A 21,322-nucleotide genomic window follows, 5' to 3' on the forward strand; every position below is an offset into this window, starting at 1 on the left:
CTGTGGCTTTTGTTCTGGCCTTGTGGGCTGGTTACGTAATTAGATTAGTGATTTACAAACTCGTCAGATAATACACAGCATTCATCTACGTAAGCAGAACATGAAATCATGCCCCGGATCATTCTCCAAATCTGATACATGTTTTAAGATCACGCAACGGTACAAAAAGGTAAAAGAATGTGGAAACTTGAACACCACTGAGAGGAAGAAAAAGATTCCAAGGCAGTATGGTTGACGGTGTTTGGAACTTGATCAACACAGTTAAGTCTTGATGAATAGCCTCCAAAATCTGGATCACTCATCTCTTTATAGCATTGGCCAAATTTCAAGAGTACATATGAATCAACGTGTTCCTAGCAAATAAAATACATCACATCAAGCTAATAGGAGGAATAGAGTAAAACAAATTCATTTGAGCGGATCAAACAATGGTACTATATAGTACCTGGTTTATGGTAGCATTCACTCCTCTGACGGTTCATCTGTGTCCGATAAGGGCAAGAGGGTACAAATACCAAGAACATGCCCGTTAAGGCACACATAATACTCGATGCTTTCTTCATAAGCACCCAATCGACAAGTAGCACTCGGTGGTATCATATTAGCAGCCAGCATGTTCCACAGCTTAGCCTTACAATAGGGACATACCTCCTTTGGATGAAGAGGAGCAACCCTCTGAATCAGCATCTTCCTAACCTTCGATGCCGCGAAGGATTTAAATATCCCACGAAAAAAACCAATGTCCCCTTCGTCCCCTTGGTCTAGATGTTCGCAAGGATCAGAGACATATAAAACATCTGTCCGACATTGTGGTAATAGGAAGCTCTTTCCCGATGTCCTTGAGAATCGTGTTCTGTAAACAAAGTGGCCAGGGATTTGGATATTATTGAACAAACCATCTTCTTTACACCCGAAACAGTACACAAGTAGCTTGCCAAGTGCCCTCCAGTTACCATCCACACTATGGCTTCCACTAGACTGCAAATCAAGCATCATTTTAGGGGCTCGTGTCTTACAGAACTCTTTCCAAAGAACGCGTTTAGCTAGATCATCAAACCATTTGCAAGCACAAGAAAGTGCAGCAATCAATTTTGGGTTCCAATTCAACTGATTGAAAACTAGGAATATGACTTCTTCGCTGAGATGCCCTTTTGTACAAACACAACTTGATGAATGTAAGCATCGCAATTGCTTTGTGAGATTCATAGTCCTCTCCTGGTAATAGACAGAAACAATGAAGAGATCTCAGCATAGAAAATTGGAACGCAAAAACAAGTGATAAAACATACAAACTTCCATTGGTAGGATCACCTTATTCCACAAGTATAAACACCAAGAGAACATGATTAATAAAGCCTCATACAACAGAAGATACATCTTAAATGCAAAAGAATGAGCTGGAGGATATCATAGGTGATGGGGAAACCACAACGAAAAGTTTATTTTTCTAAAAAATTCCCTCCCCAAGAAATCCTGAGTTTTCCCTTGAACTTATGTGCGACTAATAGACAAACATCTGGATTGGTAAAAAGCCTTCCTTGAAACACTGCAAGTAAATCATGAAGCAAGATCCAACACGATGAAAGTCCCACCTCTTCATAATTTATCGCCAATGAATGTGACAACACACAACTTTTAGAGTTAGTTAGTCCCAAACATTATCCACTCAGACGAAAAGGTGCACACATGGCAGCAAACACACTCAAAGAACAAAAGTGGACATAACAATCTTTCTATTGATTAATGCCAGATGCATGCATATAGCAGTAAAAATATAAGAATTGGAAATTCCCCTCAAGAGTCACAATGCTTAATACATAACCAACCATAAACCAGAAGATAACATCCAATCACACTCCATAACGTGCAACCAGCAGTTAAAGAAAATGTAGGTAAAATAAGCGTCAACAAAATGGTGAGAAATTTAACATACGAAAATTTGTAATTTGTAAAAGACATCAACGAAAGATCTAACACAAAATTACCCATAAGTGAATTTGTAATAGTTGAGAAATAACACATTCACCTAATTAAAGAGAGATTTAAGAGAACCTCCATATATTGCAGTATGATTCAGCACCCAATCACACACCTAAGCCATATAAAAACCGAAACCCACTTCGAGTTTCGGAGAATCACGATGAAAATCACTAAAAAGCCATCCCAAAAAGTATAGAAATCGCAAAACACACAATGCTCGCAAACTTCTTTGTCTAAAAACAAGACCTTGATTTAAAGAAAATTTATTCAATTAATCAACTGGATTATACAATCACGACCACAAATCCGAACCTCAGCTGGAAATCAAACTGGTTTCAGCAACTGTCCCCGAATCTCAGCTGCATGGACAAGAAACCAAGATTTTAGGGATTTGCATGTAATGGAATCTGAGGCATCATCAATCCACACGCACGATTCACGAAGCGTTCCAAATTTTGACCTTTTCAAGACACGATTTCAGCCAAGAACGGAAAAATAAATACATCAAATTTGTGGTCCAAAAGTAGCGTAGAATTTCACAAGTCGAGTGTTGAGTCAAGAAAGGGGCTTTGTAGTAACTAACTATCTGGAACACAAGAAAATATAAAAAATTCCTGAATTTTGTGGATGATATTCGTGGTAAATGATAACCTTGGCACGTTGTCACTTGGATTAAAAAACAACAGGCGAATGATTTTAAATTTGTTCATGGAAATTGGTGTTCTTCCTCGATTTAATGATCCAAGGGACCACATATTTTCATCGCTGTATATCTGAGGTTCCAATTATCCATGTTTTTTTAATACGATGAAACGCGTGACTTCACCAGAACAAAAACGCGTGAGTGTTGAATCGAATGAATCGGTCTTCTCCTCATACATAATTGGGTGGTCCCGTACTTTTAGTTGAGTCATTCATGAAAAAAAATTATTTTTTATATTATTAAACTGCGTTTGGTTTGGAGGATAAAATAAACTAATGAGTACTAAGTAAATGATAAAGAAAATGATTGTTGTAGGAATGTAATATATGGTGTTATGTTTGGTATGAACTTTAAGTGGAGTTGGTAGTGGAATTGGTAGTGGAATTTGATCGATGTTTACGACCCGATTCAGTCATCTTAACAGCTCCTACGGAGGCCAAGAACTGATCAAGAGATGATAAGGTTCTCATGTCATCTGGAGGGCAATAGCTTGCAGCCTTTCCCAAATGCAAGGAGGGATAGTGAAGGACTTGTAACATAGTGTTCGCCTAAAAGTTGTCGTGAAATGCAAATATCGCTAACAAATCTGATCTGGTTGTGTTGACTGGAGCAAGGAAATGTGCAGGTGGGGATTTGTTCACAAGACATCTTGGTATGAATGCAATCGATTTTGATCCACAATTCCGAATATTTTCATGAGTTACTACGAGAAAGATCCTTTTTGACTAATAGACAGCCTCCACAAGCGTACTATTTCACCAAATTTGGAATTTGGCCAGATAAATCCCAACTTAAGGTGCACCATTTCTATTTTACTCCAAAAGGAAGAATCCCCACGCTTACCAACATCCAAGTAATTTAAGTTATGGATCGATATTTAATCAGAAAATGGTAGCACATATTTTACAAGTCTAGGACAAATCCCAGATTCTAAAATTCACCCAAAAACTAAAAAAAAAACAATCGTTATAAAAATAACACCAGAAAGCAATACAGACATTTACACTAAGTTTAACCTCGTATCTTAGAGTACTGCGGTTAAGAAAAGGACCGAGGGGGAATGGAAACCCGGTGAGTTGAAATAAAACCTTCCTCTGCCACTAGCATCACTGCCCCTGGCGGCGGCGGCAACCACCGAACTCAGTCGAATCCTCCTCCTTTTTGATTTCAGTTGATAGCAGATACCCTTCAACGGGGACCCACTTAGGCCATATGAATCCAACTTTCTAGAGACTGATGGGTTCTGAAAATTTGAAGATTTTTTGTAAAGGAACGACAATGGCTGCTGCCATCTTACCGAGCAAAGACCACCCGACAGTGGAGTTGAACCGAAACGTATACTCTCCATAGTCAAGAAGGTGTATGTCTTGACACGTCAACTTTCGTAGTTGAATTTCTAAATTTTCGCAAATCTTTTATGACATTACATTCTTACCCTTGAATAATCTTAAAAATAGATAATTGAAAATTTTGACCCCTCTGACCTAAATGGCAAGAAATTTGCAGAATTCCATTAAAATATACATCACATATACGAGGCAAAATATAAAGTTGCGTTCTTGATTAATAAACCATAACTCCACCACGACTACTAACGTTCGCCCTCAGCCAACAGCTTTTTGCTACAGACATTACGATATACAGAAAACAACAATCATTGGTAGAGCATCTGAACTAAAGTAACAACGAAGTGATTCCAACCAGTAAAACAATCAGGAGACGATACTAACCCAACAAGAATTCTTGACTTGCATATTAAATTTGACGACTTCTTGTAGCCGTTAAATAGTTGAAACGTGCAAGCCATATCATGGAAGGTACACATTTTGGTGCCATAAATGCGGAGAGGTAGAAAGTCATGTGATGATCTCCCTCACTAACCAATCCAAACTGGGATATGCAAAGTACAGAACGAGGAAAGATGGGAGTGCAAAGATAACTGTGATGAGTATGTACAGGGCCAAGATGGCTGCGCTGGCAGGAATTGCATAGAAACTGATGAGAAGAAAAATGATGACTAGTGGAAACTTGGAAGTCAGATGAACAAAGAAGACGAGGGACTTTCTAAGAGTGGAATGCAGTCTCTCAATGGCAAGGTAATTGTTGACTTGATGATCGTCGTGATTTGATTCTGATAATTCAGAATGATGAATGACTGGGACCCTCCTAAGGTTATTAACCGTCTGGCTTCTATTGGGTTTGGTGTTTAATGGCCAAACTACTTGATGATCCCCACAGATGGTGGAATGAGATTTCACTCTGTCGCCATTCATGCTTTCGAGCATCCATAGAAGAAAGAAGTTTTTACGAGGAAATTTCAGGTTCCCCCGATAAACCAGACGCAGTGATAAAAGATTGCACCAGGGGCAAGATATAAAGAGTGGCAACTGAAGAGGTAAAGTTGGACATTTCACCACAGCCCATTGTAATCCTAGGATGCAGTTCTTACACAGTGTATGTCCACACCACAAAACATAGGGAATGTTTTCGACAAGGTTAAAGAATTCCCAGCATATTGGGCATTCTAGTCCCTCCTCCCTGCTGGTGATTGAAGTAACTTCATCATCTGAGCAATCTGTTGAGTCTTGCCCGGGATTTGGTGAATCGTTCAACCCTACACTTCCAGCCACACAACTGGATGTGAAATTCCACATCATGTAAACCAGGACCACTACAAGATGAACATTTCCTGTCCACACAGAAAACACTCCAGTTGGTAAGAGTATAAAATTAAAAATACTAATAATAAAATAAGAGACACTTTTAGACATAGACTCCGAGTGCAGCCAACAAACTATAAGCTTCTCCAATCATATATTATTTCTTGACAAAAGAAAGAGAAACTTAACTTAAAAAAAATAAAATTGTGGAAGTGTGAAACCCAAGTAATTTCCATTGACTTCAACGATATTCAAGTGCATCTCAACATTCTCTAATACAAAATGTTCGATTTCAACTTCAAATACTTGAAGTCATAATAGACCTCACATGAAGGTAACAGTAGAATTGACGGAGGAAGTATCCCATTTACAAGAACTCTTAAGCAAACTACTTGTGCATCTTTCACCGGCAACAACACTTTTGAATTGTCCAACCTAATACACTCTATGTTGAAACAGAGTAAATATTGATTTTTCACAACCTTTTCTAAATATCCATCCCTATTTCCTCGCAAATGCAACATTAAATTTGATTTAGCTGCATCCAGACTGATCTTAATCCTTCATCCATTCGCTTTCTGGTTTAAACAAAAATATAATTTCAATAACTGATAACACTCAAGCTTACATATTCAGGAGACAAGCAATAATACGTCACTAACAAAGATACATAAAACATCAAAAACACGAATTCATACAGCAGTGATCGCAAGTAACATCAAACCAATCACTGCACTTCAGCCCCGTAACAAACCAAACCTTGCGAAACACTGAATAAACAAAAGAACGAGAACAAATCTCACACACAAACATACATATATCTGATTTTATAACCTCGATCATGAATCCAAAGGACTAAACATCAGATCGATTTACCAATCACTTGGGGGCGAGATCGAAAAGGAGAATAATTACAATTATTTCTCTCCGGTGAGCAGTCGCCGGTAGGAGGCTGAGATGGAACCAAAGGTCACCTGACTTTTGACCTTCGCTCACTCCCGTATTATTGGATCGGATATCGAAAGATCGGCTTCTCACTTAAATTCTTGTTTTACCCTTGTCTCTTCCCCAATTAGCTATTTCACCCCTAGGTTTGTTCGAGCACACTCAAAGGCGGGATGTAAAACGAGGTTTTATTGGGCCAGAAGCAATTGTTACAATGGGCTTTTTATTGGGCTAAAAACACTACAATTTTATTCTTACTGGGCCGGGCTTAAAAGTGGTTTAAGTCACTTCAGGAGGTTTTCTTTTTCGTGACTCTACAAATTGTATTGACCACTCAATTCTAATTTCATGATCTATTATAAAAATTTGTTGTGGTTTTTTGAATTATTTTGTAAAATAAAGAAAGCAAAAACTAGTGTGAAACGGTTTTACAGGTCTTATTTTGTGAAACAGATCTCTTATTTTGATCATCCATAAAAAATATTACTTTTTATGCTAATAGTATTACTTTTCATTGTGAATATCGGTAGGATTGACTCATCTCACAGATAAAGATTCATAAGACCGTTTCACAAAAGACCTACTCAATAAAAAAATGTTGTCGTTACTTTTGTAGAAAGGGGCAACTTGGTAATTAAACTTAGAAGCACCATTGCACCGATAGTCAATTTGAATTATTGCACACTATGGGGGTAATATAGTCATTAAATCATTTTAACCATGACACTAAAAATTTCGGTCTAGAAATCAAGCCTTAGCCTGCATGTACAATATTTTTTGTGTGTTAAATATTGTATGAAAATCTAGATATTATTTTAAAATTTAAAAGTTTAAAAATGGTTTTATTACAATATTTTTTATATTATGAGTGGTGTAATTATTTAAAATTTTAAATGATAGAAAAAAGATAAAAAAAAAAAACAATTTTATTAGAATATTGTTGTGATAAATAATATACAAATTTACTAAAATAGGTTTTTATGATTTTTTTTATTAAATCAAGTAAACATTTTAATATTTTGTAATTTTTTGTTTATCAAAAAAATATTAACACATAAATTAGTTATTTTAAACTCGTCAACCTTAATAATATAGCATAGTATATTTTAATAATTATAATAATAACAGTTATGATAATATTTTAAATCGTATATCATCTCAAAAGTCAAGTTTCGAACCGTATCAAATAATTTAAAATTATTGGACACCAACAAATGTATTATTTTAAAAAAAAATACGCGTCTGGATTGATTATATGCTAAATTCTTCAACAAAATATACAAAATATTTTGTAAGAAAAAACAAACATGAGACGTGTTTATCCCGTGTGTTTTGTTCGTTAGCACATTTCACCCAAAGGCCAAAACGATAAGCACGGCAGCCTTACAGGTTGTGCTTAGCCTAAATCCAAAAAGTCGTCGGCCCAAATGAGACTTATATCTATATATTTAATAATTGTTATGCTTTTCCAAACAATAATTAATCCGACAAAATTGGACATTGCATCGTGAAATTACGTGACGCGTTTATTTATCACTCATCGCAGATGCAATAAAAAAAAAGACAAAAACTTATGTGAGACGATCTCATGGGATCTGTATTCGTGAGACGGATCTCTTATTTGGACTATCTATGAAAAAGTATTAATTTTTATGATAAGAATATTACTTTTTATTGTGAATATGGATAGGGTTGACCCGTCTCACAGATTAAGATCTATGAGACGGTCTCACATGAGACCCACTAAAAAAAATTGATCCAATATCAAATTATTTCACAATTATATAAAATTTAATATATATATATAATTGGACCACCAGAATTAAAGTCAGGGTAGCCATATATAAATATGTGGTTCCGCCAGTGGCGTAGACTTAAACAAATTTATGTTTTTTTATATTTTATTTATTAGAGTGAATAACGTTAGTTTTCATTGAAATCTAGGATAGCAATGTTGTCTGAAAATAGTCAAATAGAAAACAAAAAAGGTGTACGGAACCCGGAGAAGGACCACAATATTTCATGTACGTCTGAGACCCCACAATCCCACTTGTTCCATTTTTTAAATTAAAAATTCATTTTTTTTTATGGTCTAATAATTTAAAATTTGTCACATACATTAAACATAAAGTTATTTATGAATTTAATAATAGTATTTCCAATTGGACATTATTTTGATGCTGTGCAGCAACAGTGCGTGATTTTGGCTTCGGACACTCCAATAGTGCTTGATTTCCATCCCTAATTCGTTGCTGTTTCTTACGCTATTAATAGTGGGTATCATATGAGACCGTCTTACGGATCTTAATCCTTGAGACGGGTCAACCCTATCCATATTCACAATAAAAAGTAATACTTTTAGAATAAAAAGTAATATTTTTTCATGGATGACTCAAATAAGAAATTCGTCTCACAAATACGATCCGTGAACGTCTGATACAAGTTTTTGCCAACATACAAATAGACAGTTAATAGAATAAATAATTATCCAAATAAACTGATATAATCACAGTATGTTATTTTTACTAAAATATGAAATGCATGTAATAAATTAAATTAAATAAATCAAATTAAAATATTTACATAAATTGGATAAATATATAACTAAAATTGATTTTTGGTAGAATAAATTATATGTTGAAATTAAATACCAATAAATATTTAGTCTCAGGATACATTTTTACATTGAAACATTTAATCACATAGGTTGAAGAAAAATTTGTACTTAAGTTACAATATTTTGGTTCAGAAATCATGCTAAGATGGTTCGATGAGTCAGCTTGTACAACAATACAAAAACTTTTATGAAATCATTTCACGGTTCAATTTTGTGATACGGATATTTGAGCTGATTTGATTTGATCCTTGAGAAACTGTTACTTTTATGTCAAAAATATTATTTTTTCGTTGTAGGTAACTCGTCTCATTGTTGTGGATCCATGAGACTTTATCACATGAAACCTGTACAAGAGGTACTAGTTTATAAACTAAACCATTTCTTTTACATACTCTTCAGTATATTTAAAATACTTTTTATTTTACAAAGATATTTTAATTTCATAATATAACGAATTATGATTTTATGAATATATTTGAATTAAGCAGTTATTGTTGTGATGATGTGTATATCTTCGAGAATATTCAAATATACACGTAATTAATGAGCTGGATGAGCCACATGCATATATCACAATCAGTAGGGTACAAATATTGTGATCACTCATCAAATATTGATTGGAGATAAAATTTTGAGAATAATATTGGACGGCTCTTCGAATTTTCGTAAAATTAATAATAATAATAATAATAATAATAATAATAATAATAGAAGTCCATGAAATTTAATCAGGAGATGGTCTATTGAAATTTAATCAATAGATGGTCAATTGTGAGACGATCTCATAAATCTATATTCGTAAGACAATTCAACTCGATATACCTAAGAAAATGGATAAGTGATATGATTTCACTATAGTTTTTATCTTTAATTTAATATTTAAAATGCAATAAAGCTATCTGATGATGATGAAAAATTTATCAGATTATCCGTTTTCATCTAGTATAGTGAAAATAATTGTTCTTTTGTATAAAAAAACTTAAAATTAATATATCTATTTTTATTATAAATTGAAATGGAGAGGAATGTTGGGACGATTTTAAAAATATATTAATATTTTTTTGTGTTTGGATCGATATATTCCAAACCCGTGAATTTCAAATATATTCAAATGTATTTTTGTAGTTTTAGATGAGTAAGACCATAAATTTCAAATTCACTCATTTCGTGTTTATATAAGGTTTTATATTAATTAAGATAGATTTTAAGTTCATCCAATATTGATAACATTTGAAATTTATTCTATTTTATGTAGTTAATACGTAAATAAACAAATTATATATTTAAGATTTTATGTATTGTTTCATTATTAAAAATAAAAAATAATTAAAATTTATTAATTTGAAATACATCTATCCAAATAAATACAATTAACTTCCGACCACCCAAAGAACTCAACTGGTCCTGTTTAGATGTGCATTGAATCTTCACCAATAAAATACAGACTAACAGAATTGAGGCAATGTTGAATGAACTGTCGGGACAAGGACTCCAATGTGGGCGAAAATCACACTCGACGCCGAAGAAGACGTCCATGTGCTCCGGAATCTGGTGTTTTCAAAGAGCAACGAGTGTTTATACGACTAAAACGTCTTCTAAGTCAACAAAAGACATTGTTGGTGACGAGGCAATTAAAACATTGCAAAATTATATAAAAATCTATCCACTATCCTTGGATTTTTATTTCCTATTTGACAAAAATTTATATGAGACGGTCTCCCGAGTCATATTTTGTGATACAAATACTTTATTTGAGTCATCCACTAAAAAAATATTATTTTTTATGATAAGAATATCATTTTTTATTGTGAATATGGTTAGGGTTGACCCGTCTCACAGATTAAGATCCATGAAACGGTCTCACATGAGACCCACTCCAATTTAAAATCATGTTTCGATCCGAAGAGCTCTTCTGATTAGGATAATAATTATTGTGCAAGTTTATATAGACGTAAAAGGTTATAATACATCAGTGGTCCTTAGTTTGGATTCATTCTCATTTCCGTCTCTAAGGGTATGTTTGGTATGAATGATAAGCAAATGATAGATTTTTAAATCCATGTTTTGTCTCATTTTTTATGGGTCCAATCAATCAAGAAGCACGTGATTAAAAAAACTTATTTGGGTGAAAAGACATCCCATTGTTTTGGGAGGATTGAGAATCCAATTCTTAAAATATAACATAAATTACTATTTTACCCACATGATTTTGAAAACATTGCTACCAAATTGTCATCAATGTTAGTTCAGGGTATTTTTTGTCTCAACAACAAAAAATGTAAAATTTATCATTTTCATTAAAATTTTACCAAACAAAACATTCTTCATCACTACACATTATATATCTTTACCTTAAGTTTTGTCATCAATCCAATTAATTATCCTATCCTACATACCAAACATAACCTCAATGTATTGATGTACCAATTTAATCCCTAAAGTTTTTAAAGCAGACCCGAAATAATTTGCGAAGATAATCAATAATTAACAGTTTGAACACGTGAATTTCAGATATTTTATTATGCCCTAAAATTAAATCCTATGGACTTTTATTTTCATTTTATAAGGCAAAATCGATTTTAAAATCTTACTTTAGTTACTGATAAACCAGCATATAAATAAATATATGAGAACGACACTTCATTCAATTCACATATTCAATTATATTATTTATATGGGATGACGATATCCACTCATATATTCAATTATCAACACTGGCAGCAACGACGACGGTGCCACCTGTTTACTGCCATTTCCATGTGATTTATCACGGTCACTCAGGTGGTAAAAGAGCTAAAATACAGGGCGGAGAGCCAGGACACGACGGCGAGGCTGCCGTACGATAAAGCAGATGATATACATTCCATGTCAGTTCGCTTACTTTTTCTTAACATTCTGATTTCTCAATCATTGTACAAAACCCACGAGCCTTCTCTCCCATGGTGTCGGTCCACGGAACATGGCTTCTCATACTCCAGACCCCCGTTTCTTTCTCTCAAGGTTTGTAAGTTTCTTCTTTTTTAGAATTCCCAATTTGGGTTAGTTTTTATTATTTATATTATGTTATTTTCATCGGGGTGCAGGTGGTTTGGATTATTCCGGCGAGATTCTGTTCAACCTAGCAGCAGCGACGACGGTGAGGACAATCAAATATCGGGCGGCGCTGGTGAATGTTACGCGTGTAGTACTCAATTGGGAGCCCCTGTTTTCCACTCCACCAGCTGCGACAGAGCCGACAAGCCGGAGTGGGAGGCGTCAGCGGGTTCTTCCTTCATCCCGATAAAAAACCGGCCGAGCAAAGCCCGAAACACCCGGCCCGATGCCTGGCCGACTGAGAGCATTCGGAAGAGTGTTGGACCCCCGGAGCAAACGTGTGCAGCGATGGAACCGAGCGATTCTGTTGGCGCGAGGGGTGTCGCTGGCGGTAGACCCCCTGTTCTTCTACGCGCTGTCCGTCGGACGCGGCGACTCGCCTTGTCTGTACATGGACGGAAGCATGGCTGTTATCGTGACGGTACTGCGTACCTGCGTTGATGGGGTTCACTTATTCCATCTGTGGCTGCAGTTTCGGCTGGCTTTCATCTCGAGGGAGTCGCTGGTCGTCGGCTGCGGGAAGCTCGTGTGGAACGCGCGCGCCATCGCTGCTCACTACCTGCGGTCCTTCGGGGGATTCTGGTTTGATGTTTTTGTGATTCTTCCCATTCCTCAGGTGAGAGATTTCCGCCCTATCCAAGCTCATTCAATTCAACCAAAGAAAATCGTTAATTAATATGTTTACTTCACATAATTTTACTTAACATGCAAATAAGTTTAGCAAATTTTGATATAATATTAAATTTCTTTTAAAAAAATTGTTTTTCCAGCCATTTTTTTGATACGTATCAACAAAAATCTGCATTCGTTGATCTTAATAATATTCATGGTGCTATTGCAGGCTGTATTTTGGTTAGTGGTGCCAAGATTAATCAAAGAGGAGAGGATAAAGCTTATAATGACAATTCTCTTACTGATCTTCTTGTTCCAGTTCCTCCCTAAGGTCTATCACTGCATATCTCTAATGAGAAGAATGCAAAAGGTGACAGGCTACATCTTCGGCACAATTTGGTGGGGTTTCGGCCTTAATCTTTTGGCATATTTAATCGCTTCTCATGTGAGTATTGCTATACTCATTCATGCTCAGTTTCTTGCACTATATGTATCTCTTGTGGTTCATTTAATCTATTTACAGGTCGCAGGTGGATGTTGGTATGTTCTTGCTATAGAGCGTGTAGCATCTTGCCTACAACATCATTGTAGCCGAACCAATTCGTGCAATCTACCTCTGTCGTGCTCTGCGGAGGTTTGTTACCAGTTTATACTGTCGTCCGGTACTGTGGCGAATCCTTGTGGGAGTAACACTACCGTGTTTGTCAGAAAGCCGTTGTGCTTGGATGTAAATGGGCCGTATCGCTATGGGATATATGGATGGGCTCTTCCCGTAGTATCCAGCAACTCGGTTTCTGTCAAGATTCTTTATCCCATTTTCTGGGGATTGATGACTCTTAGGTATAAAAACAGCTCGAAAATTAATCCGTACTGCTAACCGTTGCATTTGTGACTCATTGGTAATTGTTTGCAGCACTTTTGGGAATGACTTGGAGCCGACGAGCAATTGGTCCGAAGTAATGTTCAGTATATGCAACGTGCTTAGTGGATTGATGTTATTCACTCTGTTGATAGGAAATATTCAGGTGAGTTTTTATTAATTGTAAATTTCGTCATGATGGATATTACACTAAATCATCGTATCGTGTTGGGATTGTACTAGGTGTTTCTGCACTGCGGTTATGGCAAAGAAGAGAAAGAATCAGCTGAGATGCCGAGACATGGAATGGTGGATGAAGAGAAGACAATTGCCCACGCTACTTAGGCAAAGAGTTAGACGTTATGAACGACAGAGATGGACAGCCTTGGACGGCGACGATGAGATGGATTTGATTTCCTACTTACCAGATGGACTTAGGAGGGACATTAAACGATTTCTTTGCCTTGATCTGGTTAAAAAGGTATCGTGAAGATTCTACTTTTTATGGATTTGGAAAAATATAAGATCTTGTTAAGTTCATAAATAAAGAATCTCGAGTTTTGGCAATCTCTAGGTTCCCTTATTTGATAGCTTGGACGATCTCATTTTGGACAACATATGCGACCGTGTGAAGCCACTTGTTTTCTCCAAAGACGAAAAGGTATGAAGAGACTGCTTTTTACTTCATACTATTTATACGGTGCAAAGTCATCACGATATTATGAACCATAAATAGATAATACGAGAGGGAGACCCCGTGCAGCGGATGGTGTTCATTGTGCGTGGCCGTGCAAAAAGCAGCCAAAATCTCAGCAGAGGGATGGTAGCCACGAGCCTGCTAGAGCCCGGTGGATTCTTTGGGGACGAGCTTTTACATTGGTGCCTTCGCCGCCCTTTTATGGACAGACTTCCTGCCTGTTCTTCAACATTTACATGCATTGAATCGATCGAAGCATTTGCTCTAGACTCCAAAGATCTTCGCTACATCACGGACCATTTTCGTTACAAATTCGCCAACGAGAGGCTCAAGCGAACTGCGAGGTACTATTCCTCTAATTGGAGGACATGGGCTGCCGTTAATATCCAGTTGGCCTGGAAGCGTTACATGCAGAGGAACAATCTTTATGCCCTTAGTCCAGGCAGTGGCGATGATGACAGGCGGCTTCGGCAGTATGCTGCCTTCTTTTTGTCGATTCGACCACATGATCATCTCGAATGAGAGCAACTTGTTCAACCTCATCGACTTTCAGTACTATTTCATCTGTCTACATATATAGATTAAATGATTCATAAGTTCATTTTAAGGGGATATATGTGTTGTGAAATGTAACGGCTTCAATTTTTCCCAGTGATTTGTTTGTGCAATATATGTCGTCAAATGCGTGCACTGCACTTTTGCATGAAGTTTTCAATGATGACATCTCATTTAATTTGCTTTGGCACAGAACTTAAAATCGCATTAAAATTCATCGCCAACGTTGTAATGGATATGGCACAAATAATTTTACAGCAGAGTCTGCACATACAAAAATTATACGAAAGTTATGGGATGTTAAACATGAAATATGTTTGATGTTAAAATGCATGATACTACAGAACAATTTCTCTTACATCTAACTGTACGTACTCCAACTTGGACTGATCTCGTGGTGCCTCCGCCACCCATTACTCCGCCGGCTAACATTCACATGCACTCAACCAGAAGCATGCACTTGACATCGATCCCGGCGTTTTACTCACCCAATAAATCATTTCCACCGTCGGTTTGCAACCGATGCCCTCAGGCCTCAAGAGAACTGCCCTGTATGTTGGCTTGACGGTGGAGAAGATATGGGAATCGCGGTGCATTGAAGGATGGTGCGGCGACGCAAGCCTACAACCACAGCGCCGCTATCTTCATGTCTCCAAGGCCGAATGATAATCTTGGATGAAATTGAAGTTTTTTTTATAAGAATGATATTCAAGTTGATCAAGGAGCTTCATAACAGGCAATTATAATTTTCAGCTCGATGAATTAGATGCTTAGATTCCAATTTTCAGTTTAACACAATGAGTACATAATGGTTTTAGCTAGAATAATATGACAATTTCTTTTAGATATTTTCTGTTACAATTGTTCTATTGTCAATCATCATTTAATGACTTGATCAAATAATTACGTTTAATAATAATCCCAACATAGAAAGTTTCCTATAATCAATAATCATTAAATAAATATGTGCACACGCATACCCAATTATGCCTTCATTTTCTCCCTAGTTTAAGGTCGCCTGGATTGTGGACAAAATAACTGAAACACCAAATATAGCAGAAAATCTTTGTTCCTCTCACCTCATCTGGCCATGAGCCCTTTCATCTCCTCATTGTGGCCCCTTAAGAAAGTAGAAACAGCCTCAGATTTTCATAAGGGCACCCCATTACTGCATTTTCTTGATTCTTGGACCAAATTTGGTGGCGTTTGATTCACTTTGGTTGATTCAAGAATCCAACTTGAATCAAACTGCAAGACAAATACGTGCTACTTTGATTTGGTTGGCATTGTTGGACCGTCCGTTTGTGTTTTAGGGATCTTCTTTTATTGTTTCTGCCAAGTATTTCGCATTCCGTTTTCATCATAATTCATATCGCGTCGATAGACTAGTTTCGTGATCTGTGTAGGTGACTCTCGCTCATTTAATGTAGCGGCCAGATGGAGTTAAAGTTTTCAAGGAAAGAGCAACAAAGGGCCGTATTTTGAATCTGAAACATGTTCAGAATCGACTGTTGAATTGTCTATGGAGGAATTATAAACGAAATTTGGTGTCAAAGAAAAGCAGGAGAATGCTAGCCGCGGGCTATGATCTTGACATGACTTACGTAACTGATAGATTATTAGCGATGTCATTCCCTGCAGAACGTATGCGAGCCATGTATCGCAATCCTCTACGGCAGGTTAAGTCTCTGCTGGAAATGAGACATTCTGGTCAACAATATAAGATAAGGATTATATATTCAGAATCAGTCCTTCAAAGTGTCAATTCTCTGTCATTTACGTTAGTTTGATGTTTGGTATAGCAAGGTGTACAACTTATGCATAGAAGGAAATTACGACGCATCCAATTTTGATGGCCGTGTGTAGAGATATACCACTCTGATGATAACCATGTTCCTCCAATTCCAATTATCAAGGCCTTCTGTGAAGATGTCCATTCTTGGTTATCTGGTTATCCAAAGAACATTGCAGTTATGCACTGCATGGTGAGTAGAAATCTCTAGTTCTTCCCACTCACAAAAATACGACATGATTCCATATCAACTGCATAAGAAATTGTGAAATGACTCCTAATAATCAGTAATATTTCCTATCTAAAACACTAGTTTTTTGGATGCTGGTTGGGAATTCACCAGTTCATCAATTTGACAGGAAACAATCATAGACAAAATTAGGTGGGAGTTTTCTTTATCCGTTTTCGGTTAATATATGTGCAAGCAGAAAAGGGTCGAACTGGGTTAATGGTATCTTCTTATCTAGTCTACACTGGCATGTCAGCAGAGAAAGATATGGATGTATATGCGGAGAAAAGAACCACGAATAACGGAGTAAGTTGCTTAGGCATATTTCAATTTTCAGCAGTAGAGCTCTTTATGAAATCTTAAGAGGAACAAAAGAAAGAGCTTGGCAATTCTGTTTAAGGACTAATTCGTTTTTATTGGACACAAAATATACGTACAAATAACCACTTACGGACATATTAAATCTACGTTATTGGATATTTTTTTATCTTTAAGCTTGAGTACATTTTATTATCTTTAAGATTATGTATTGACATACAATATTTTTCATTCGGATAGAGTAACTTGCTCGGGAAAATTGTCGTCTCTTTAATAATAGTTCCAGTTTATCATTTCATTCGTTTACATTAAATATTTTAAAATCTCGAGGCTGTGATTGGTGTAGGAATAGTTATGTTTATTTAAAATACAGTCATCGTATAATATTTATTTAAATATCATGAATTTGACACATTCTCCATAGGGTCGGGTCCTCTTATATTTTCTTTCTCCGAGCTCGTGTTATCGAAGAATGAATTGAGAAAAAGGTATCGTGATTTCTGTATTTTTTTTCCCCATATTTCAAATTTATTGGGTGTTCTTTTTTAATGATTTCAGAACCTGCAGGATTATCAACAGTACCCATGTTTGCCGCCTCTGAAAAAATTCATAATCGCAATTTATAAATTTTGTTAAAATATGTTTTGAAACATTGAATAATATTTACAAAATCAGAGTAAAAACGCACTAAATAAACCCAAGATAACGAAAGATTAATTATAATTCAAGTGTGGCCAAGAAATTTCATTCAAAGAAATGCCCAGACAAAGCATTCTTGTTCATTATTAGGTTAGTGGTCGAGGTTCAAACGCAGTACCAAATAACATAACTTAGGCCGAAAGAGCTTTCTTCGAAATGAAATCGAAAGATATTCCATTTTCTTGGAGCCGTTCTTGGAGATCGGTCGGGCCAAATACGATACCTGGAGTGAAGACTCCTCCCTTAGGTAGATTTTCTCGGTCGTTGAGTAGAATAAGAGCACACTGAACTAGGATAATCGGAGTCGTTAGATAGCCGATTTCAGGTCCCATTACTCTTGTTATTACCTCAGTATCCACTTTCTTGCTCCCTTGTGATGCCAGACTGCTGTCACTGTACCCGTGTCCAACGAACCACATCTTGAAGGTAGCACTCGCCACTTGATCCTCAGAAGGCCCTTTCTTCTTGAACGACCCACAGCTGAAAAACGCAGGGAATTTCAAGAGAAGCCATCTTCCTTGTGAAGTTTTGCTCAACAGCCCGATGAATATCCCAAGCATGATAACAGGAAACAAACCAAGGAGTGATTTTGTTCCTAGTTTTACTCCAAAATGGGCTGGCTTCACAGATGACCAGAAGGCCTCCCTCTTTTTGTGGTGCTCTGGAGTCTCATTCACACCAGGTAAACCATGGGGATTTTCAGTCAGGGTGCTTAGGGTTCTTCGAACCACGACGGAATCTGCTGATGGTAGCTTTAAGGCCCAGAGTCCCAGGTGCTTCTGATGTTCGATGATAGAACCTTTTGCAGGTCCAGGTCCTAGAATCTGAATCATACATGCAAATTTGATGAACAATTTTTCTGAAAGCATACTGATTATATAAGTCCACTGAAGGTGACACCAAAATTATGACATGAGAAATATGATATGAAGAAAGAAGACACGAGGATTATTCCACGCCTCAAATGCTAATACAGTTTGATTATCACACATCAATATTTTTCAACATCTTAGATGCTTGGTTAATATCACCTGAACAATGTTTCCTACCTAAGATGACGGCATCGTGCTGCGAACAGCACAAGGTAAAGTCCAAAGCCTTGATCGAACTGTACCACAGCATCTGTCCAAATTGGTATAAGAGACCAAATGAAGATTTCACTTGAGGACAATCTTTTCGTTTTTGGTTTCAACCAATGGCAAGATACCTGAGGGATCTATCCATGACTAAGATGAAGCTTGGGTGAAACTAAGTGGAGATCCGAACCGACAGATGTTGAAGAATCAGCGGATGAGTTATAATTAGGGGTGAAATGCCACTCGAACTCAGAGCTAGCTGGTTCTCCACGAAATGCGTTGAGGCGCAGCAGTTGACTGGACATCTAAGGGTAAAACACTGTTTCGATGCGGGCCAGGGAGAGCGGTACCAAATCGAGACAAATTCTGAATACTAGATATGACCTTAAAATAACAGAGGTCAAGGTCGGCCAATGAGACGATGGGGGATAAGCTTCATCGTTGAGAGAGAAACAGCCCGGATCCTTTGCTAAGGCTCCTAAATAATCGCTCAGTCATAAAGGAGGTAGGGGTGCGGAGACAGCCAAGAGGTTTGTCTAGAAGCAGTCACCCTTGAAAGAGTGCGTAATAGCAAACAACAATTAGTTTAGGACCCTGAAGCTTTAGATTTTCTTAAAGAAACTGGAAATTTTTCCTACCGTCCCCTGTAAATCCCACAATTTCCGGGCTCGAGTTTATGGTACAGTTCACAACAAAAAAAAGATGGGGCTCGATAACTAATAGTATCATCAAATGGACATCATAAATCATCATTTTCACTAAATCTTTGAAAAAATAACACAGATTTGTCGGCAAGAAATAGAGTAATCCCGGATAAGCCCATGGAGTTGAAGCTTTAAGGATATAGAACCAAGACTTGAAAGAAAACAACAACCAAAGTTTACAATTAGAAAATGAATAAATATATTTTCCTGTGTGAACATGTAGATGATGTCTCCATATCACACGTGTACATAGAACACAATATAGACTTATTTCCACACATTTTTGCAATCAGATATCATTTTTAGAGTTGTAAACCGTTCTCTCTCGTATTCAATAGATATGGTTTCTTCGTTCAATATGGGATCATTTTGCTTCTAATATGGTATCAGAGAGCTAGAGGAGTTTCGCGATTCTAATTTTCTTCAATGGCTAAGGAAAATACATTTATTCATTCTAATATTTACAATCGTCGTGTGTAGCCTTGTGCCGATTAAGCTAAGGGACTTGGGTAACAAATGCAATCGGAAAGATTTGAGTCACTAAGAAGATCAGGACTCATAAAGATGCTCTACGTCTATCAACAGTTAATCTTCTTCAACAGTTTTAGATATCGCAAACAGGAGGTTTAATCAAGCCATTGAGAGCTATGCCACTCAACTGAAAAATTCCCTTTCTTGATCAATTTTTACATAAATGCTAGTTTAGATTCTTAAAATGTAAAAATTGCAACTTTCTTGATTAATATTTATACAAACACTACCTTCAATTCTTAACTTCGTTACTCTGTCCAAACACAAGTAAGCTAATGAGAGTAAATTAAGAGCACATGAGCAAGCAAACAAGATACTGGATTCTATAACAAGAAAGAGAGAGCATACCGCGGGCCGGGCTCTTTTTGGCCTTGACCTTCTCAACTCCATCAACGTATCAGCATTAGCCACTCCAAGAACAGCAGATTCGTACGTCCCGAAATTCCCAACAATCTCCTTGTCCGACTCCAAGCTCAAGTACGCATCGACGGAGTTCGGGCACGAGGGCTCGGCCCACTGTTTCGAGTGAAACATCAGCCCGATCTCCGCCGGAATGGAATCAAACCCGCAAGCAGAGATAACCAAAGACCGCTTCTCCACCGCCTTCTCGTGGTACAAAGCCTCCATCCTCTCCATAAAATCGGGCTCCCCGGAGATGTCCAAGTAATCGCAGCCCGACTCCACACAGGCCTCAACAACGGGATGGCCGTAAAGACGAAACGGGCCAACGCAATTCAAAACGATCTTCGCCTGGGCCGCTAGTCTTGTGAGTGAACTCGGGTCGGAAGTATCTGCGGTGAGAAGAGGGATCTTCGGCGGGAGATGCGGCGAGGCTGCCCAATTGAGGGCTTCGGATAGCCTTGACGGGCTGCGCCCGGCCAAAGCGAGCGACTTGAGGGGTGAGTTGGGAACATTGAGAAATTTGAGCGCTTCTCGGACTACGTACTTCCCGGTGAATCCGGAGGCGCCGAGGATTATGACATCGAAGATCTTGGAATCGTTTTCCGCCATACTTTTCTGCAGAGATTTCAGTGGAATGATGGAGGTGAATTCATCTAGAAGTCGTTGGGTGTTAGAAAAGCGTGAAGAAGCTGATATAGGCTCAGTTAAAAATCCGATCTTGCGTGTCAATCTGCTTTCGCACTCCGCCCAAAGGCACGCAGGCAGGTAGCCCATTCGACGTAGCAATGCAAATTTATTTATAATTTTAAAAAAGAAAAAACTCGTGTGAGACGGTTTCACGGATCGTATT

At 37.2% G+C, this 21,322-nt stretch overlaps 3 protein-coding genes, 1 long non-coding RNA gene and 1 pseudogene across 9 annotated transcripts; 2 read left to right on the forward strand and 3 right to left on the reverse strand.

Moving 5' to 3' along the window:
* Positions 1-65: 65 nt before the first annotated feature.
* On the reverse strand, positions 66-2,777 carry LOC140806248 (EID1-like F-box protein 2). 6 transcript variants are annotated; one of them, XM_073162790.1, is made up of 3 exons: positions 2,632-2,777; positions 446-1,215; positions 66-353 (listed from the first exon to the last, which is right to left on the reverse strand). In XM_073162790.1, exon 2 carries the CDS (start codon positions 1,204-1,206, stop codon positions 463-465), a length of 744 nt encoding a protein of 247 aa, XP_073018891.1. In that variant the 5' UTR covers positions 1,207-1,215; positions 2,632-2,777; the 3' UTR covers positions 66-353; positions 446-462. The 6 variants fall into 6 exon arrangements, with proteins under 6 accessions (XP_073018891.1, XP_073018889.1, XP_073018890.1 ...); XM_073162788.1 differs by lacking the exon at positions 2,632-2,777 and adding an exon at positions 2,293-2,625; XM_073162789.1 differs by lacking the exon at positions 2,632-2,777 and adding an exon at positions 2,271-2,625.
* Positions 2,778-4,172: 1,395 nt separating this feature from the next.
* On the reverse strand, positions 4,173-6,454 carry LOC140806250 (uncharacterized). The gene is made up of 2 exons (XR_012112464.1): positions 6,220-6,454; positions 4,173-5,372 (listed from the first exon to the last, which is right to left on the reverse strand). It is a non-coding gene; the product is annotated as an uncharacterized lncRNA (long non-coding RNA).
* A 5,117-nt stretch (positions 6,455-11,571) lies between these two features.
* On the forward strand, positions 11,572-14,881 carry LOC140806251 (cyclic nucleotide-gated ion channel 2-like). The gene is given in 10 exon segments (XM_073162797.1): positions 11,572-11,905; positions 11,989-12,195; positions 12,197-12,614; positions 12,840-13,055; positions 13,134-13,450; positions 13,524-13,635; positions 13,713-13,724; positions 13,726-13,950; positions 14,044-14,130; positions 14,206-14,881. Coding segments are annotated over 10 exon segments (2,118 nt in total). The 5' UTR covers positions 11,572-11,864; the 3' UTR covers positions 14,689-14,881.
* A 168-nt stretch (positions 14,882-15,049) lies between these two features.
* On the forward strand, positions 15,050-17,163 carry LOC140805651 (phosphatidylinositol 3,4,5-trisphosphate 3-phosphatase and protein-tyrosine-phosphatase PTEN1-like; annotated as a pseudogene).
* A 589-nt stretch (positions 17,164-17,752) lies between these two features.
* On the reverse strand, positions 17,753-21,261 carry LOC140806252 (probable mitochondrial saccharopine dehydrogenase-like oxidoreductase At5g39410). Its single transcript, XM_073162798.1, has 2 exons — positions 20,419-21,261; positions 17,753-18,583 (listed from the first exon to the last, which is right to left on the reverse strand). Exons 1-2 carry the CDS (start codon positions 21,244-21,246, stop codon positions 17,891-17,893), a joined length of 1,521 nt encoding a protein of 506 aa, XP_073018899.1. The 5' UTR covers positions 21,247-21,261; the 3' UTR covers positions 17,753-17,890.
* Positions 21,262-21,322: the final 61 nt, after the last annotated feature.

Source organism: Primulina eburnea, chromosome 11 (assembly GCF_022965805.1).
Source record: "Primulina eburnea isolate SZY01 chromosome 11, ASM2296580v1, whole genome shotgun sequence".
In the NCBI taxonomy this organism is placed as follows: Eukaryota; Viridiplantae; Streptophyta; class Magnoliopsida; order Lamiales; family Gesneriaceae; genus Primulina; species Primulina eburnea.